General features: G+C 39.0%; 1 protein-coding gene across 1 annotated transcript; it reads right to left on the minus strand.

The window, feature by feature from the left end:
• Positions 1 to 232: 232 nt before the first annotated feature.
• Positions 233 to 14,679, minus strand: UBXN2B (UBX domain protein 2B). The gene is made up of 9 exons (XM_082330035.1): positions 14,555 to 14,679; positions 12,305 to 12,405; positions 9,773 to 9,844; positions 8,063 to 8,222; positions 7,437 to 7,514; positions 5,949 to 6,058; positions 5,314 to 5,451; positions 2,831 to 2,992; positions 233 to 680 (listed from the first exon to the last, which is right to left on the minus strand). Exons 1-9 carry the CDS (start codon positions 14,675 to 14,677, stop codon positions 518 to 520), a joined length of 1,107 nt encoding a protein of 368 aa, XP_082186161.1. The 5' UTR covers positions 14,678 to 14,679; the 3' UTR covers positions 233 to 517.
• Between the last annotated feature and the right edge of the window lie 2,749 nt (positions 14,680 to 17,428).

Raw genomic sequence — 17,428 nt, forward strand, 5'->3', positions numbered from 1 at the left:
ACAAACAGAATATACAAAAATTATATTAGGGCATTAATTATCTGTCAACCTATTAAACAGAACACCTTAATATTAATACAGCTTGGAAGGTAAACTTTAACCTACAGGCTAAGTTTTCAAATGGCTGTTTGTCAATGCAGCATAAAACATTTCCGTAGTGCAAATCTTACCCACTGTATGAAAGATACTGCCCCCTTCAGAAAAATGCTCCCCCCCCCCCCCCCCCCCCAAAATAACAAAGTCAAAGTCATATCTCATTTCACATTTAGTACAAGATGTGGTTTGAAACATACTAACATAGGGAAGCTTATTTTAAACACTGAAAAAAGGTTGAACAATGTTGAGAAATTAAAATAAAAAAGTTAAATATGCTATTGCTGGAAGACATGAAACCCAAAAATCTGATCCGTGAAAGTGGGGGAATAAAAAGACACTGATCTTTCCTTTTTTCCATCTGTTGGAAACATATTGTATGACAATACAGCACACTCCCTATATTGTAACAACAAGTGTAAGATTACTTTAATTGCTGAAGAATCACAGTGTTAAGAATATCTGCTTCTTGTAGTGTCAGGCTTTCATCTGTTAGCTCTTTATTTGGAAAGGTAGTCACAAGAACAAAATCAGTTGTTGCAAATGCTGGACGGGACTGGATAATGAAATCTCGAATATCCTTAATCCTGTGGAAAGGATATGGACATGAAAACTATGTATGATTCAATTTTGACATACATCTCTGAACATTAAGATGATCAGAGAACACACAACCTTCTAACAGACTAAACCATTTAATATGTCCTATTGATTTTAGATTTCCATTTGATCCAGATGACTAATGGTTGTAGCCTAGAATTTTTTGTTTCTTGTATACAAAACCTGAAAAATTAAAATGAATGTTGCTTGTTTTCTCAAATAACAGAAATAAAATTTATAACACAGAAGTATATTGCAAACTGATGCTTAGCATAGAAGGTCAAGTACTTTCAACACCAGCTGTCAAAAATTTCACTATTAATTAGTATATTTCAAAAAAGCTAAATTATTAATGGAAAGAGAAATCTTAAAATATATGGTGACAGTGATGAAAAAGCAGAGGGGAATTATTAATAGCAGGAGGTTTCCCCTACTTTCACTTAGCATTGAATTTCTGAACAGTTCATAAAACAATCACGTCACCAGTATAACAAGAACAATTTAGTTCTACAAGACATGGATGAAAAAATAAATAACATTTTAGAGATAAAACTGAAATTTGAGATTTCTCACCTAAGACAGTAAGCTGAGAATAAATCTTTGAAGATCTATTGTAACTAATAAGTAGGCAGATTTACTGTAGCCAAATAAGCAGGGACTTCAACTTCCTATCAGTCTTCAAGGCTTATGACTCAAGCAATGCACTCTAGTAGCTGATTTTGATCATACATATGGCAAGGATAACTAAAGAGATCCACATCCAAGAGAAAGTTAATAATGATTAAAATAAGGTTCTGTCAACACAGCCTTGGCTACAGATGTTACTGGGAAGTATACCACTTCTACTTTTTCATGCAGGCAAAAGAAAACATATCGTGGCTCCTGATGAGCCCCACTGTTTATCCAAGTCACTTCTCCAGCATGTGCTGTGAAGAAAGGATCTAAGCCTGTACTATCAGGTCTGCTAAACTATGGGAAATTATTGCTGTATCTTCCTCCCTATTGGCATCTCAGCTAAAATTGCCTCATTGTGGTCTATGTATGTTGTCAGGTGAAGAAAGCTGTACATTGGCTCTGCCCTTATTCTGGGCCAGAAGGAAAAAAAAAGGAAACAGGTGAACTCTCCATGTAACAATATTAACATGGAACTGGGTCCATGCTGAGACCACCTCCAAGGCAGGATTCAAGCTCAGTTTCAGCTGTATTCTAACACAATGGTGCAGACTTCAGACCAGGGCTGGCTTGAACCCTGCCTGCTGTGAAGCGTGGGTGGAACTACTGCCCAAATCTCTGCCCTCTGCCCAAAGTTCTCTCAGCCACGCAGTGCAAAGTAGAGCTTTGCGGAACCTTGCACTAACACAACCTCTTCAGGCAAATAAATGCGGTTGGCCAACACCATTTGTGGCAATGCCCTAACAATGTCAATAGAACTGATGGCAAGCCCTAACCAGCAAACTAAGAGATCTAAAAAACCCATCGAGTTCACATGCTGCCAGTTCCTAGGAGATGACCACCCAAAACAAAACAAAGGTTGGTTCTCAGTATTATGTCCAGCCTACATGCCAGAATTGCAAATGAGTATGTTATGTCCATACACCCTTTGGCATAAGGGCTGCAGTCTACACTTATAACCCGTGTCTTTAGTCATAGTCTCAAGTATAACAAGGTAGAAAGCTGGAGCTCTCAGTTATGGGCCAAAGCATTTCTCTGCCTGTAATGTGGACTATATTCCAGTTCAGACTGTACTCCAAAACACCTTGCAATAAAGTGCCTTCACAGGGTCATCCAAGTCAGCCACATGCTCCTCCCAAGAAGGACCCAGGATTGGGATGACTACATAGCGAGGCTGTCCAGATTTCGGTTGCCCTGAGAACAGTTATGGCTGGTACCGTGTCCTTACAAATCACAGGACATAACTGGTCATGAAAGTTTGTGACTTTGCAGTTATCAAATATTTTGTGTTTCCAATTACAGAATTTTGCTTTGAATTTACCCGTTATGAAAATGAGAGAGAGCTATAACATTTCAGTGGAACTGTATTTTTCCCCTTTCTGCTGTCTTGCTGATATTCATTTAAGGACAAAACAAATTTATTGCAATAGTTATGGTTACCTGCATAGATGCAGAATCAATTTACCTGTGTGTTTGATTAAATCTTTGTATTAATCGGCTTCCATCTGCTAATCTAATTTGAATTTTAGTTGCTGGCATGGAATCATCAATCAGAACAGGCGCATTAAGAATGGATTTCTCCTCCTCCTCTGGGGAAGAAGGTGTGCTGACTATTTCAGGTGTAAGGCTAGAGGATTAAAAAAAATAAACCAGATGTTACTAATGCAGTCAGACCAGAACAGAATAATATTTCAGTTGCCTTTTTCATTGAATGACTACCATGTATAGCTACTACAAATGAGCAATGAAAATCCTCTCAAAGTTACCTGAACTAAGTACAAATACAGCTTTTTAAATAGATAAACAAATAATGCTTTTGTAGTTTCTTGTCAATGATAGCAATATTTCATATTTATTTTTCTTATAACTGTGCATATCATTACATTTGCATGATTTAAATACGTAATCAAGTACAAACAAAACCATCTTTTTTTATGCTTACAGAGCATGAAATGATACTAAAGATTTATATATCGTACCTTAAGGACTACATTAAAAATAATCATGCACTATTGTACTACATTAAACTGATCCAAACTGCTTTAGTAATTGCTTTCAGGAGCACTACTTTATGATTCCAGGCATCCCCCCCCCGCTTTTAGAGAACGAATGATACTAACAGGTAATTGATATCACCACATAGTAAGCTTGGAGTTTTTTTACATTTAGTATAGAAGTAATATAAATCTGACTGGAGATAACTATTTGGTTACCCCTTTCATTGCTTCTATACCTGAGACTTCATAAGCTACCGAAACAAACAAAAATGCCACACAACAGGTGTGCACATTTTCTTATATACAGAACCTCCTCTCTTCCCCACCTATTTTCTTTAATCATCTTAGCAAGTGCTCAAGTGAAGAAGTTATTATATACAATTGCTCCCTATGTCACTCCTACCGGAGCTCACCACCTTCTCAGTTTTACTAAGCGTATCTCCTCATTTTTAAAAAGATGAAATCTAGATTGGAAACAGCTAAGAATCATTTATTGAATTAAATTACTTGCAGAAGCACACCACTAATACCTTTTTTTTGGCAACGAAACATATTACATGAATAAATGTAATCACGAACAGAAACCTAGAAGTATTTACAATTCAATAGCTAATATCAAGTCAGCTAGAAAAGATGCTATAAAGCCTGTAATTGTTATGTGAAAAAGCTGATGATTGGTAGAGCTGAGGTCACATTACTGTTTACTCTTACTGACTGACTTAAGCTGAACAGAGATTATGCACTTTTGGACATGTCTGAAATGTTCAGTCACAAGAATGAATTTTGGCACATTATATATCAGTTCAATTGAATTATACACATTAGAGCTCTAACGGCATCAGCGTACTCTTGCACCAGGACAGCAAATGAAACAGAACCAGGTATAAGTTTTTCTAAATCATTAAATTTCAGGTTTTTTACTACATTTATGAATTTTATACTGTAGTTGGAGATGACACTAGAACTGGAGGAAATGGGAGCTCCAGTCAGAGGTTAAAAGTTGAGTCCCTCCTCTTCCACAATCCAGGCTTTGCAGTATTATTTCATCTAGGTGAGCACGTACAATTTCTCTGGTTGGTTCTTTTTAAAAAAACAGCTCCTACTACAGACTTTTTGCAGCATCATTTGAAGTTTTAATCAAATCCTAGTAAAAGTTGAGAGATTTTGACACAACTTATTGCTCATTTCTTTTGGATCAAATTAAAAAAAATTATCAAATTATTTCTCTTTCTTAAAGGTAATAGACTTGTCTTGTATAACTTATAATGAGTGACTGTTTACAAAGTTCTATTTCAGGACAGTATTTCTGCTGCTTCATTTCAGAAAAAATAGCTGAGTTGCTCCCATACAAAAATACTTTCCATCTGCATTAAGCCAAGCATCAGCCATATTGTTGCAGTAGAATCTCCTGTTCCCTTTGTCATGATCCCAGCAGTAAAAGACAACATGTACTGCAGCTAAGCCAGAGCAGAGTATGTCCTTACTGGCCAGTATCACATTATGACTAAGTTCTGCCTGTTCCTCGCTGTAATAGGGAACAATTATTTGGATCCACTTCCTCTATCCAGAGATTTTTCTCATGAAGTTTTACAGTGCTAATCACCTTTCAGCTTCCTTTGCTGCCATTTTAAACACAGCTGAAGTTAAAAAAAATTATAGGTAAAATTACATGCAAGAACAGGCAGAGAAATCTCATGGTCACAACAAAGCTCGAAATATCTAACAAATCTATGAGCACTTCCAGGACATAGGACTAAGACTTAACTTTTTTTTAAGATTATATATAACTTCCGTGATTCCTGGTGACTCTGTGAAATCAGGGCTGAGACTTGTGGCACAATTGGCATATTGCTTTTGTCATCTGATTAGCTTCTCCAACAGTCTCCTAATTGATTAAATCCACTTTTGAAATAGCATATGAACACACAACAGAAAACCTAGTGTTTTTTACCTTCCAAGTTTTTGCCCTTCTCCACTGAAAGCTTTGAATCGCAGTCTAGGCTTCACATATTCCTGTTCTTGGTGGTCTTCCATATCCAAATTAACCTGGCCACCATGAACAAGTCGCTGCAGTTCCACAGGAATTTCCCTTAATTACAAAAATAAAAGTTTCCCAATTATGTTCTGAACTGCCATATAAAATTACACAAAAACCTTATACAGTACAGTATGACACTATTAATATGTTTACTTTAAAAGTCATCGACGTCCAAATTGATTTAATCCCAAAATAATAGATAAAATGAATAACTAAAAAGGAAGAAGGAAAAAAAAAAAAAAAAATCAGTGATCTGACAGTCAAAACCTAGAACATACTGACAGCCAAAACCTAGAATGTGCTAACAAAACATGTGAAACTAACAGCTGTCTGTAGCAAGTAGCATTCAGAGTTAAACCACCATAAGGAAGCGAAGTGCTCCAAATTTTTAAATGCCCCATGCATCTGATGACAAATACAGAACATATTTTATGGGTGGAGGCAGAGAAGAAACTTGAAGCTTTTAATAATTATAAACATGTAGAGAAAGCATTTTTCGTCACTTCACTTGAAAGCCATAGCTCAAAAAAGTTGCCATTTTAACTTACCCTCTTTTAACAGACTCGAGAAACTGAGCATTTGTTGGGTCTGAATAGGATCTCAATTCGCCATCATCTAAACTGAAGCCATTCCTCCATAGTTTCAGCAAAATTTGAACCTATGAAGCAAAAGCGGTGAAATAAAAAAAAAGTGAAGATAGACAAATACGGTATTTCAATTTCATACAGACTAGTTATAGAATTTTTATATATACTTAACGGATTTTGTAGCAGACCACAAACAATATGCAAATGACAAAAGAACTGCACTGTAACTATCATTCTTAGAATCCTTTAAAAAAAGCAAATAATAGTTATAGACTACTATCTACTTCAAAACCACTTTTACACTTGAGGAAAAAGAATCTCTTAATTTGCTATCCATGACATAACAGATGATATACAGTGCCTGCGTAGTGATCTTCACAGTGTTCCAACTAGTTTTAAAAAGCAGGAGACATTTCTTGTTGATAAATTAAGAAATAAATCCATAAAATTACAAATTGCTGCTGATACATCAGTTATAGCAAAAACTATTCTTTCCTCAAATTATTACATGCTGAGCTCCAATAAAGTTGATACTAGCTCCATTCAGTTCAAATGCTGAGAAACCTGGAAACCAGCCTCCTTCACTCCCTTCTTAATTTGCTGCGTGCCTGTACCTCCAGCCAGAGCCTTTAACCTTCAGAGCCTGCACCTCTCTTCTCTGCAACTAATGCCTTGCAGTCCAGCACATCTAGGTGGCCCTAGCCAGTAAAACTGACCTTCCCTTAGAGAACTATCCTTGCCCCCAGTTATGGGAACCCGACTGCAACAGGGTTTTGGCTCAGTATAGCCGACCATTATGTAGAAGGATTACTTAAGAGGGTAGAAGGTAGCAGCTCCTGCTGGGATATGACAGCACCAACCCCCACCCCGAACCACATCTTTTGGCCTGACATTTCTTGGTTTTGTTTCTAGAGAACATTTGCTCTAGCCATTCACATGAATGGCAAAGCGTAGAGAACTTTGTTTTTTCCCCCCTTTCTCCCTCAATTCCTGCCTTTTAAGCGAGAGGAGAGAAAGGGCAGACAATTTTCCAAAGGCCTCTAACCGGCTGCTTCACCATTCCTGGAATGCATCCATGCCCTCCAGTTTGAGACTGGCTACTTTGCAAGCCACAAGAAGAAACAATTCCTAACCTAAGAGGATTAAAATGTTAGCATAACTAAGAGAAGGCAAACAACAGCTGAAGGAAAGTAATTGAAAGGAGTGTTTGCTAAGAATTTCCAAGTAATTTACATCAGAAAATTCCACAATGGAGACCTTAGGGGTATCCAATGAACATCTGTCCCCTGTGGACACTTTAACAATTTCTCCTTAACACATACCTAATATTTAGATATTAGTTTTTCCTTATAGACCTAGATACAGTAATACTGGCATTTCAAGCTGTCAACAGGATTAAGCAGATATCTGTTGGAGATTCTGTTTCCTGCTATTCAGAATTTTACTTACATCTTGATTTTCTCCATATATGTATTCAGAGTGCTTTTGTGATGAGTCACCCAACCTATATCCACCACCAGAAAATGACTGGAAAAAAATACATAGAAAAGCTTATTGAAATAAATATCTGAAACAGTTTATTAAAATTCCTACCTAGGTGCAAATAAAAGCATCAGCAAGCTTGCTTCTGTGATAAAAAGCAAATACACTGTTCTAACTTGTGTATTTTCTAAGTGGAAAATCATACCTAGTAACCATAATCAGGCTAAGCACGCTTTATGTGATGCATTTCAGTTTCTAATCTGTACACCTTTTCAAACATTAGTAATTCAACAGATAAGAGATTTTGATTGGGATGCAACTGCCGCTTATTTTTTTTTTAAATCAATTTTAATTAAAAATAAAGCAAGTAATTCCAGTTCAGGTTGATTTCTAATGATTTCTCCTGAAATTGTGTGGTTCCTCCCCACTTTATTTTCTAGAGCAAGCTATTTGAGCAGAGATAATACACAACTGCGTCGATCAAATCCTCTTCAACCTCACAATCCACAAAGAAGCATATTTGCTCTCATATGGTTAGATGAGTGTCAGAGAGACTAATGTAAATAGAGATCAAATAATCTTTTAACTTTTACCTTAGCTTTACTGAAATCACCAGATGCTCTTGAGGCTTCATCTAACGGGACAGCCCCATGTTCTTTTGCTTCCTTGAAGAGTTCGGCAACAATTTTACTCGGATTATGAGAAGCCCCAGAAATCTGTAATCCTCTATATTCCGAGTCACCTGAATAAAATCTTCAGAATAGTAATGTTCATAAGCAACAATGCTTTAAATGATAAGCATAATTTTCCTCTTCCCATCAAAAGAAAAAAAATTAATGAACAAAGGGCCAAATTTGGCACAAAACCTTTTCATTCTGATCACAGAAATGTTCCACTTGGTTCTGACCTTCCCAGCAATCCAAGAAGCACTACTCCAAAGACATTTCACTAACAAAACTACCAAGGTGCCTTCTGGAACAGATCCCAGAGGTCAGGGCCCAAGGCCGTATGTTTAAGTGAACACGGTCCTGATGCACCCGTGGCTTTATACACCTCATCTTATGGGGATGCTGCCTGCTCCCAGAAAGACCAATTTCCTCAGGGGTGTCCTGTGCCTGGGACTGTGCCTGGGCTGGTTAGAATACAGATTCACAACTAACACTGCCTTGGCAGAAGCAGCATAAAACTGTTATTCGAAAACCTGAACAGTGCCACCATTTGATCTTTTAATTTAAAGATCTAGTATACTTCCATTCCTGCCAATATTAGAAATGGCAAGTTTTTAATAAATTTACTTAACCTTTCAAGGCATTTTAAAATTTCCAGAAACTGCTGTGAAAGCTAATTTGTGTTCTTCAACAGAGCCCCATTTCCAGCTCTTGAAGATAAAAGGTTAAACTACGAATAACTCTGTTCAAAATTGTATCTGGTTGATTATGAACATTTAGATATTCCTTGAGGAAGGCGCTATAAATCTCTAAATACCAATGGAACAGATTCTGTAAAAAAAGAAGTCTGTATATAAATACAAAACCTGGCAAACCTGAGAGCATTTTGTCTTTGATTACGAGACGCATTAATAACTAATAAAACAAGTACTTTCTACTTTCCTTAACTTTTTCACTTAACCACTTGGGGCAAGGCAAATCAATTAATCCACGTGAATCTGTCTCTCAGGTCAGTGACTTCAAAATGCTGTTGATTCCACCACATTTTACAATTACCCCAAAACAGTAGTGCATATGAAGGTGCTGTACAATCATACTGCTTTTATGATGTCACATAACTGGCAATCCCTTAGTATCATCTGTCCTTTGTACATAAATCTGTATTTATTATCCCAATTGCCATTTATATGGAAGATCTTTAATTATTATATTTAAAAGATTGATAGTGGTAAGGAGATGAAACAAGAATTTTCATCAGAATTTGCATTCAAGAAAGAAAGGAAGTATTCAAATATTTGAGTAATGGATACACAGAGCAATTCAGGATATTTGAGGAAAGGCAAAAAAGCTTTTGAGTCCAAGTGTAAGTTACAACCTTTACATCCATACAGTCACATGTTAAGGCATCTACAGGTCCTAGATCACTACAGCCTGATTCTGCGGAATATAGTTTTACTACAGCAATGCACAGCTAACACTTACTCTAATAAGTCACCTAGCATCTCTGTAGTTACTAGCTCTTTGCAGGAGACTTAGCTCGCATGCATTTGGAAAAACAGGGGGGAGCAAAGTGTGAATGTCATCAAAAAAACCAATTACTTTCACAATTATTAAATTTTTTTGTTCTAAAAATACCTTTGGTTTTCTTTGTCATCGCTCATGCTTCTCTCTGGTTTTCTCAACCTTCTAAGAGAATCAATTTTAAGACTGCCAAGAGAATAAAAGAAAAAGTTTGAAGATGGCTGGTACATACACTTCACTAAGTACTTCATACCTACCTTCTGAAACTACTTGTTTTTTAAAAACTAAGGATACCAAGGTGTTGGGTATTTTTTTGTTCTCACCATACTTTTTTTGCCGAAGTACATAGCCATGAATGCTTCTCAGTGAATAAACAGGAAAGAGCATATGCATGACAGTCATTTTGCAATAACAGCTGGACTAGATGATCCCTGTAGGTCCCTTCCAACTGAACTATTCTATTGTATTCTGGCATAGGTTATGCAGAATTCTGCTTTACGCCTCTGGTGGTCCCACAGATAACACAGGTAAAGTGCAAGCTCAACAGCTGTTTCAGAATCCAGCTTACCAGAATTAATTACACTTCAAATTCTTTCCACATTTTAGCTGTTTTTGTCAAACGGTAAGTTGCCTAGCAAAGTCAACATTGGCTTTCTTTGATGTCCTGGAGCCCCTGTCTATGAGGATCCTAGAAACTAAAAAGTAGTAGTTTTCACTTCTATTTTACACAATTTTAAAAAAATGCTATATGGCAACATCACAAAGACTTTTGAAAGACGATTAAAATGCAGAATTAGATTCTGTTTTAGGATAGTATAGATCGATCAGCTACCACAAGACAAGCTAGGGTCGTTAGCTTGCAAAATGCCAGGAAAAGCTGTACAGATATATGCTCTTATCCTGAAGTACTTGATGATAAAATTAATTAATGCAAGATGTATATGAAGTAGCCAACCACCATGTGATAAGAACATACATGCAATCTGCTACATGAGCAATGGCAGATCACTAGTTCAGATTTATGCAATTTGTCTGATTACCTTTGAAATCAAAGTGTAGCAGAGCAGGCCATCGCTTTTTTAAGTATCAGTGTTGATAAAACAATGTAATTCTGTATCCCAGTGAAAAATCTGCATCTTATTACTTTCTCAGAAAAAAAAAGTGTATTGTTATGGACTTAGGTCATGGGCACGAAACACTTTAATCTCTTGTATTTTCTTCCTTTGTTGCATTGTAGGTTTTGTGGTGCTTGTATTTTTGTGCCAATAGTCTTAAATTTCTTAAAGGAGCTCACACAACATGATAGCATATATAATATGGCATTTGTTCCAGCAGGGCCCAGAGACATTCTTCTATACCTGCAATTGTGGAAGGCAAGCCAAGTAGATGACTTCAAGAGCAGCACTATGTTTCCTTGCAATTAATACACTGCTCATCTGAGAGCAAACTGAATTCTACTAAAAAAAAAAAAAATTCTTATTTTGGATACCATGCAAATAGCAGCCATCTCGTCTTTCTCAGACAGATTCCAGTACAATTGCCAACAGCTATCACAGTGAAGTATTCAAGATACTGTATTGCAGCTTTTCCTTCAGTTGGAGTGGGAAGTTGTAACTTCATGATATGTATTGGTAAATGGAGCTGTTTGCTTTATGTAACTGATTAGTCAACTTCGGTGGTTTTACCAAAACAAACAAAAAACTCACCAAAAAACCTATTATTTGCCAACTGCCACATATTGTGCTAAAATCCCTCTTCCTGAAGATCTGCATTTGCAGATGCACTTGAAGCATGGCTCTGGTGACCAAGAACTTTTCTGCTGCTTAACCTCCTTTAAAACAGAGATCCATATTGGCAGCAGCGATTGAAAGACAAGCCAAATGCAAGACTTGTTATGGTACCACTGACAGTATTGATTTAAAGACTTCTTTAAAACAATTTAAATAAAAATTAATTAAAAACTGGCAAGATTCCTTTATAAAAAATTTAAAACTACATTGAATCTTCAAACTCTAGGTGAACTGCAAGCACCACAGGCCAGCAAAACTTGGATTTATACATAAATACACGTCCTTCCTTCCACCTACCAAAACCAGACAAATTCATTAAGAAGCCCTTCTTACATCTCTCACCCCGTATGAGCCTACTAATGAACCTACTAAAAATTTTTCAAATGAGTATTTGTCTCTTCAGGTTAGCTACTTAAATAGTACTGACTTAAGTACAACACTCAAAGCAGCTCACTTGCCAAGTTTCACACAAACTACTGATTTGTTGAATTTTGAAGAAGCAAAGAACTGCAGTATTTTTCCGATAAAGCAAATTTCCAAATTTTATCTGTGTAAACAAAGAGCAACACTGCATTTCACTTACAGCATCTTAATCTCATCTTAGCTGAAGTGGGTTTAAAGTGTTTTGCAATACCATATAGCACAAAGGCTCCTAAATAAATACAATTTAAAAAGCATTCTGAGAAGACACAGACTATTACACAGACACACGCTATTACAGGGATTCACAATTCCCAATTATGAACTGCTGTAGGTTGCCTTTTATACAAGGAGGAGATCAAGTAAGTATGACCAAGTTTTGTGAGCTAATACAGTACCTGTTAAACACTTTGCTGAAGTACAAAGCACATCTTACCTCTGTGACATTTTTGTGTTACTGATCCTCGTAGTTGTTGGTTTGTCAGGACACAATGACTGCCTTTTAGCTTCATCTTCGTACAACTCTGCCAAGGCCAACTGTAGGAAACAGAACTCTTTTTAGAAGTCTTGTAACTCTAGAACTACATATGGAACAGAAATAAGAAAAAAACTCATGCAAAATGTGTGCAATCTCCAGAAAATTAGAAACATCAACATGAGTAACCACAACTACTTCTCTAAATTCAACTTCCTTTCTGCTTTATGAAAAAAACACACAATGCTTAATGCCACTGTGACTTGGAACTTGTACTCTGTTTTCATTTGGTTCACACTGCATCACTAGCTACATTCAGCTTGTATTAGATTCAGAACCACAAGAGTATATACACACATATATATTAAGCATCATCTCATTAATGTTAATAAATTGAAATAAAGTTGCTAGGTATCCTTCTGATAAGATTGGGAAGCAAATAATAAATTTTACAAACATTTTACACAGAAATGGAAAAAATGTAACCCAAATAAGCTTGTACTAGAATTAAGATCCAATTCAGCCTTGCTGGCTTGAATTCAAGACATCATTGCAAATACTTTAAAAAAAAAAAAAAAAAAAAAAAAGTTTTCACAAAGGTTCCCCAAATGCTGCCGTATCACTGGCAAGTTCATTTTGAGGAATTTGTGTGAGGCACATCTAATGTAATTTTTAGCAATCTTACTTTTGTCCTGAATAATACTCTACTTTGTCAAATCATCCTTAATTTTGTACCCAAACCATTTTGTTCACACTATGCAAGTGATATAAACATTTTATCATACACACCAGAATGGGTACTAGGCTACAATTTCATTACAGTTTTATGTAGAAGGAATACACATTAAAATAAAATGAAACATCATCCGTCCTTCAAAACACACTGCTATGAACACAGGATATTAATCCCATATTATTGTGAGGCATTTTCTGCAGGGGAAAAATATGAGGTGAGGAATCATACCCATTAAGAAAATTAAACAGAGTAAAAAGACAGCTCAAGAAAAACACTGAAGACCTCCATTCCATCTGAAGATACAAGCAAATATCTTTTAGATATGTAAATCTGATGGGGTAAGTCATAGACAACAAGTCCATAAGCAGACACTAAAAGAATAGGCAAAGATCTACCTTGTACCATCCCTAATCCAAAGGCTGAGGGATGCTGAGGGAGTGTAAAAAGGCATGGTCGGGCTTCTGTACATTCCTTATACCGCATCTCTTATCGTGCCATAACAAACCAAGTACTGAGCTAGATGGATGGATGGATGGGTGGTCGGCTACTCTGACCCAGGTGGGTACCTTCTTTGGTTTTTAACATTTTATCAATAATCGTCTACCCAAAATGCCTGTCTGCATCAGTTGACCAACTGAAGACCTTATGAACCAGAAGTATTAATACATACTTCATTACTGTTACATATTGTAGCAAAGTTAATCACAACAAGAACCTATGAAAATCCCAAACAGTAATCAAGAAAAAAAGAAAACTATATCCGTCTTTCTCTGTTAATTACGCACAATTAAATAAAATAGGGGCAGTTTGAGTTACTAAAAGCTTCCCTTGTTTTCCAATCAACTTGTTGCTAAAATATTTTGAACCTTCATACAGTTTCAAAGTCACACACAAAGAAGGAATACTGCTAAAAGTGTCTGCAATTAAGCACTTAAGTACAATGCTGAGTTACATTTGTGATCAAACTCCCTCGAAACTTTCCCCATGTAAACCTGGGAAAAAAAATCTTGTCCTCAGTCTTACACCACCTTCGCGGTGTTTCCACGCGGGGAAGGACATTCCTACCACATAATCAGGAAATACAATGACGCCAAAATAACTTCAAGTTACAGCCAAAACCCAGCCACTGAAGCCTCGGGCGGGCCCCTCCAGCCCTGCGGAGGGGACCACCACACAGGCGGACCGCCCACCCCTTCCTAAAGGGCCTCGTCCTCTTTCAGAGGCGTCCCGTCCTGCCCTTCCCAGCCTCAAAAGCGGGGGGGAAGAAAGAAAAGAAGACGGCAGCCCCTGCTCTGAAGCCCAGCCCCTCCTGCCCACTGCGAGGCAGCCCCGGCCGGCAACGAGAGGGGCGGGGAACCCGCGCACCGCCCGCTCCCCTCAGGGCGGCCCGGGGGAAGGCCGGGGCGCCCCCGAGGGGACGCGGCTCTCCGCCCCGCCCCGCGGAGGGAGCGGGACGCCCATCCCCACCCGCTCACCTGCAAATCCCGGGCGCTGGGCGGGCGGCCGCCGCTGCGGGGCTGCCGATCCCTCCGGCCGCCGCTGGCCGCCGCGGAGACGTCCCCTTCCTGCTGCGCCGGAGCTGCCCCGCCGTCCGCCATCTTCCGAGGGCGGTGGCGGCGGCCGAGGGGCGGGGCAGGGCGGGGCGGGGCGGGGCCAGCGCGGCGAGCTGCCATGGCAACGAGAGGAGCCGGCCCGGTGTAGCCCCGCCCACCGCGCCGTTTCCATGGGGACGGCGGGAGCCTGCTACCACCGAGGGAGCTGGCCCCACGGGGCACGCGCGTGTGTGTCAGTGTGTCTGTCTGTCTGTCTGTGTGCCCTCAGCCCCCCTTGCCCAGCAGGGATGTTGTGCGTGCCTGTCACCCTGGGCAGCGGGGGCCCAGCCCTGTCCCTCCCAGCGGGCACAAAGGGGAGGGTGGGTTTGCCCGCGGCCTTGGCTCAGCACCTGGGGATGGAGGAAGGCTTTGTCCACGGACAGGCCTGGGCCGGCCTGGGCCTTGGTGGAGGCTGGCAGATCTCGCTCCGTGTGTCAGCCCAATGGCCAGAGTGTGCCTGTGGCCCCGGGGAATTTCGCAGTCTGCTTTTACACTCAAGGCTCTCTGCAGAGCTATGAAGAACCATTGGTGATGGCTAAAACCGAACTGGGTTGCTCACTTAAATGCTTAAGCAAACTCAGAGGAGAAAGCAATATCAGCCTGGCGAATGCCGACTCTGAGCGCTCGCAGTGGTGGCTCGTGGGTGCCAAAACACCAGGCTGGTTTAAAAAGTGTGAGATTTTGGCTTCTTTCTGACTCTTACATATTCAGCACTAAAAACTTTTTTTAAATGTGGAAGTTCAGTTTGTCGCTTTAATCTTATGGGTTGAAATACTCTGAAACTTTCAGAAATACGTTAGCTATTTTGTTGTAATTTTGTAGTGAGGTACCAAACTTGACAATGTTGCATGTCAGAAACTAAAACTAAAAACATAGAAGTAAAATCTTATTTAAAGATCTTTGCTGCCTGCAAGGTGGTGGGTTAACCCTGGCCAGCAACTAAGTGCCCACCCAGTTCCTTGCTCATTCCCCCCCGGTGAGATGGGGGAGAGAATGAGAAGAGCAAAAGCCGAAATCTCCTGGGTCAAGATAAAGACAGTTTAATAGGTGAAGCACAGCTGCGTGTGCAAGCAAAGCGAAACAAGGAATTAATTCACTGCTTCCCATCGGCAGGCAGGTGTTCAGTCATCTCCAGGAAAGCAGGGCTCCATCACACGTAACGGTTATGTGGGGAAACAAACACCATAGCCACGAGCATCCCACCTTTCTCCTCCTTTCCCTGAGCTTTTACTGCTGAGCATCACGCCGTATGGTATGGGATATCCCTTGGTCAGGTGGAGCCAGCTGTCACGGCTGTGTTCCCTCTCAGCTTCTTGCTCACCCACAGCCTATTCGCTGGTGGGGCAGAGTGGGAAAATGAAAACCTGGATGCTTTGCAAGCATTGCTCAGCAATAGCCAAAGCACTGGTGTGTCAATACTGGCTTAGTCACAAATCCAAAACACAGCATTTACAGACTACTATGAAGAAAATTAACTCCATCCCAGCCAGACCCAGTACAATGAACTATTGAAATTTTGGTTGAACGTTTTATGTGCTAATATGCAGTGAAATAAAAAAACGAGTGCTATAGGTAAGACCTGGAATGACCCTAAATATAACTAATGAAGAGCAAGTAATGCTTAAAAGTGGACGTTTTCAGTTTCTCATAAATAAACATAAGACAAAGAAAGAAAGAAGGCAGTGAAAGAAATCCTTAAAATAAATTCTCAGCAGACATTAGTGTTTGCCATTTGGATTATAGGGCAAGACATCACAACAACCAGGCTGACTGCAAACATTGTGGTTTTTTGATATAAAACAAGGGCTTCTATGTATAATGGGAAAGAAGTATTGATAATAGTACAAATAGGAATCAACAGATCAGATTCCAATTAAATATTTCATCAAGACGTGGATCCGTAGTATCTGCACACAAATAAATTGCTGCCCCAAGTGAGGCCCATTGAGCTGACTGACAGTTGAAATGTTTAGTAATCCAAACTGGTGAACATGCAAGTGATTACAGTTTGCAATCGGGATTTCATCTGGAATTGTGGATGGGCAAGTAAAATCACTAATTGTCCAGCATTCACACATAATGCTCGATTACCCCCAACTGAGCCACTCAGGGGGATTCTGGTGACTGTGACCTGAATGCTGAACTGAAATACCTGTGAAGTGGCAGCTGGAATAGCCAGCTAACCATCCTCAGTTTTTTCCAGTGCTGTTCAGCTCAAACACCCATCGTACTCTCTAATCAATCTGTCTAGACCCTGTTGACGCTAGCTTACATTTCAGAAACGCTGGGAATGGTGGTTAATGGAGCTGGGGTCACACAGGACTGTGCACTTTTACATTTGTGCCTTTGTAGTCAGCCAAACCCTTGGCGAGCACATGGACAGAACAATCTGTTTCAGCCCATGAACAACAGGGAAAAAGCTGTGGTCCGGTACCCAGATCCATCTCAAGAGTGACTGCTAACTGCTCTACACTGATGGCAATATTGTTCTTATGGAGAATGTAGGTACGAATGCTTATTTTTTTCTGCAGAATTTTTTTGGGTGTTTGACAAAGAAGAGTGGCACCACTGAGGATATATTTTATATATATATATTTATTTATTTAATATATATAAAATATTTATATATAAATATATATAAAATATAATAAATATATATAAAATTAAAATATATAAAATATATATAAAAATATATATTACATATATAATACATTTCACATAGCTCCCATATTCTGAAATATATAGGCTGATCACGTA

Source organism: Platalea leucorodia (genome assembly GCF_965183815.1).
Source record: "Platalea leucorodia genome assembly, chromosome: 1".
NCBI classification, from domain to species: Eukaryota; Metazoa; Chordata; class Aves; order Pelecaniformes; family Threskiornithidae; genus Platalea; species Platalea leucorodia.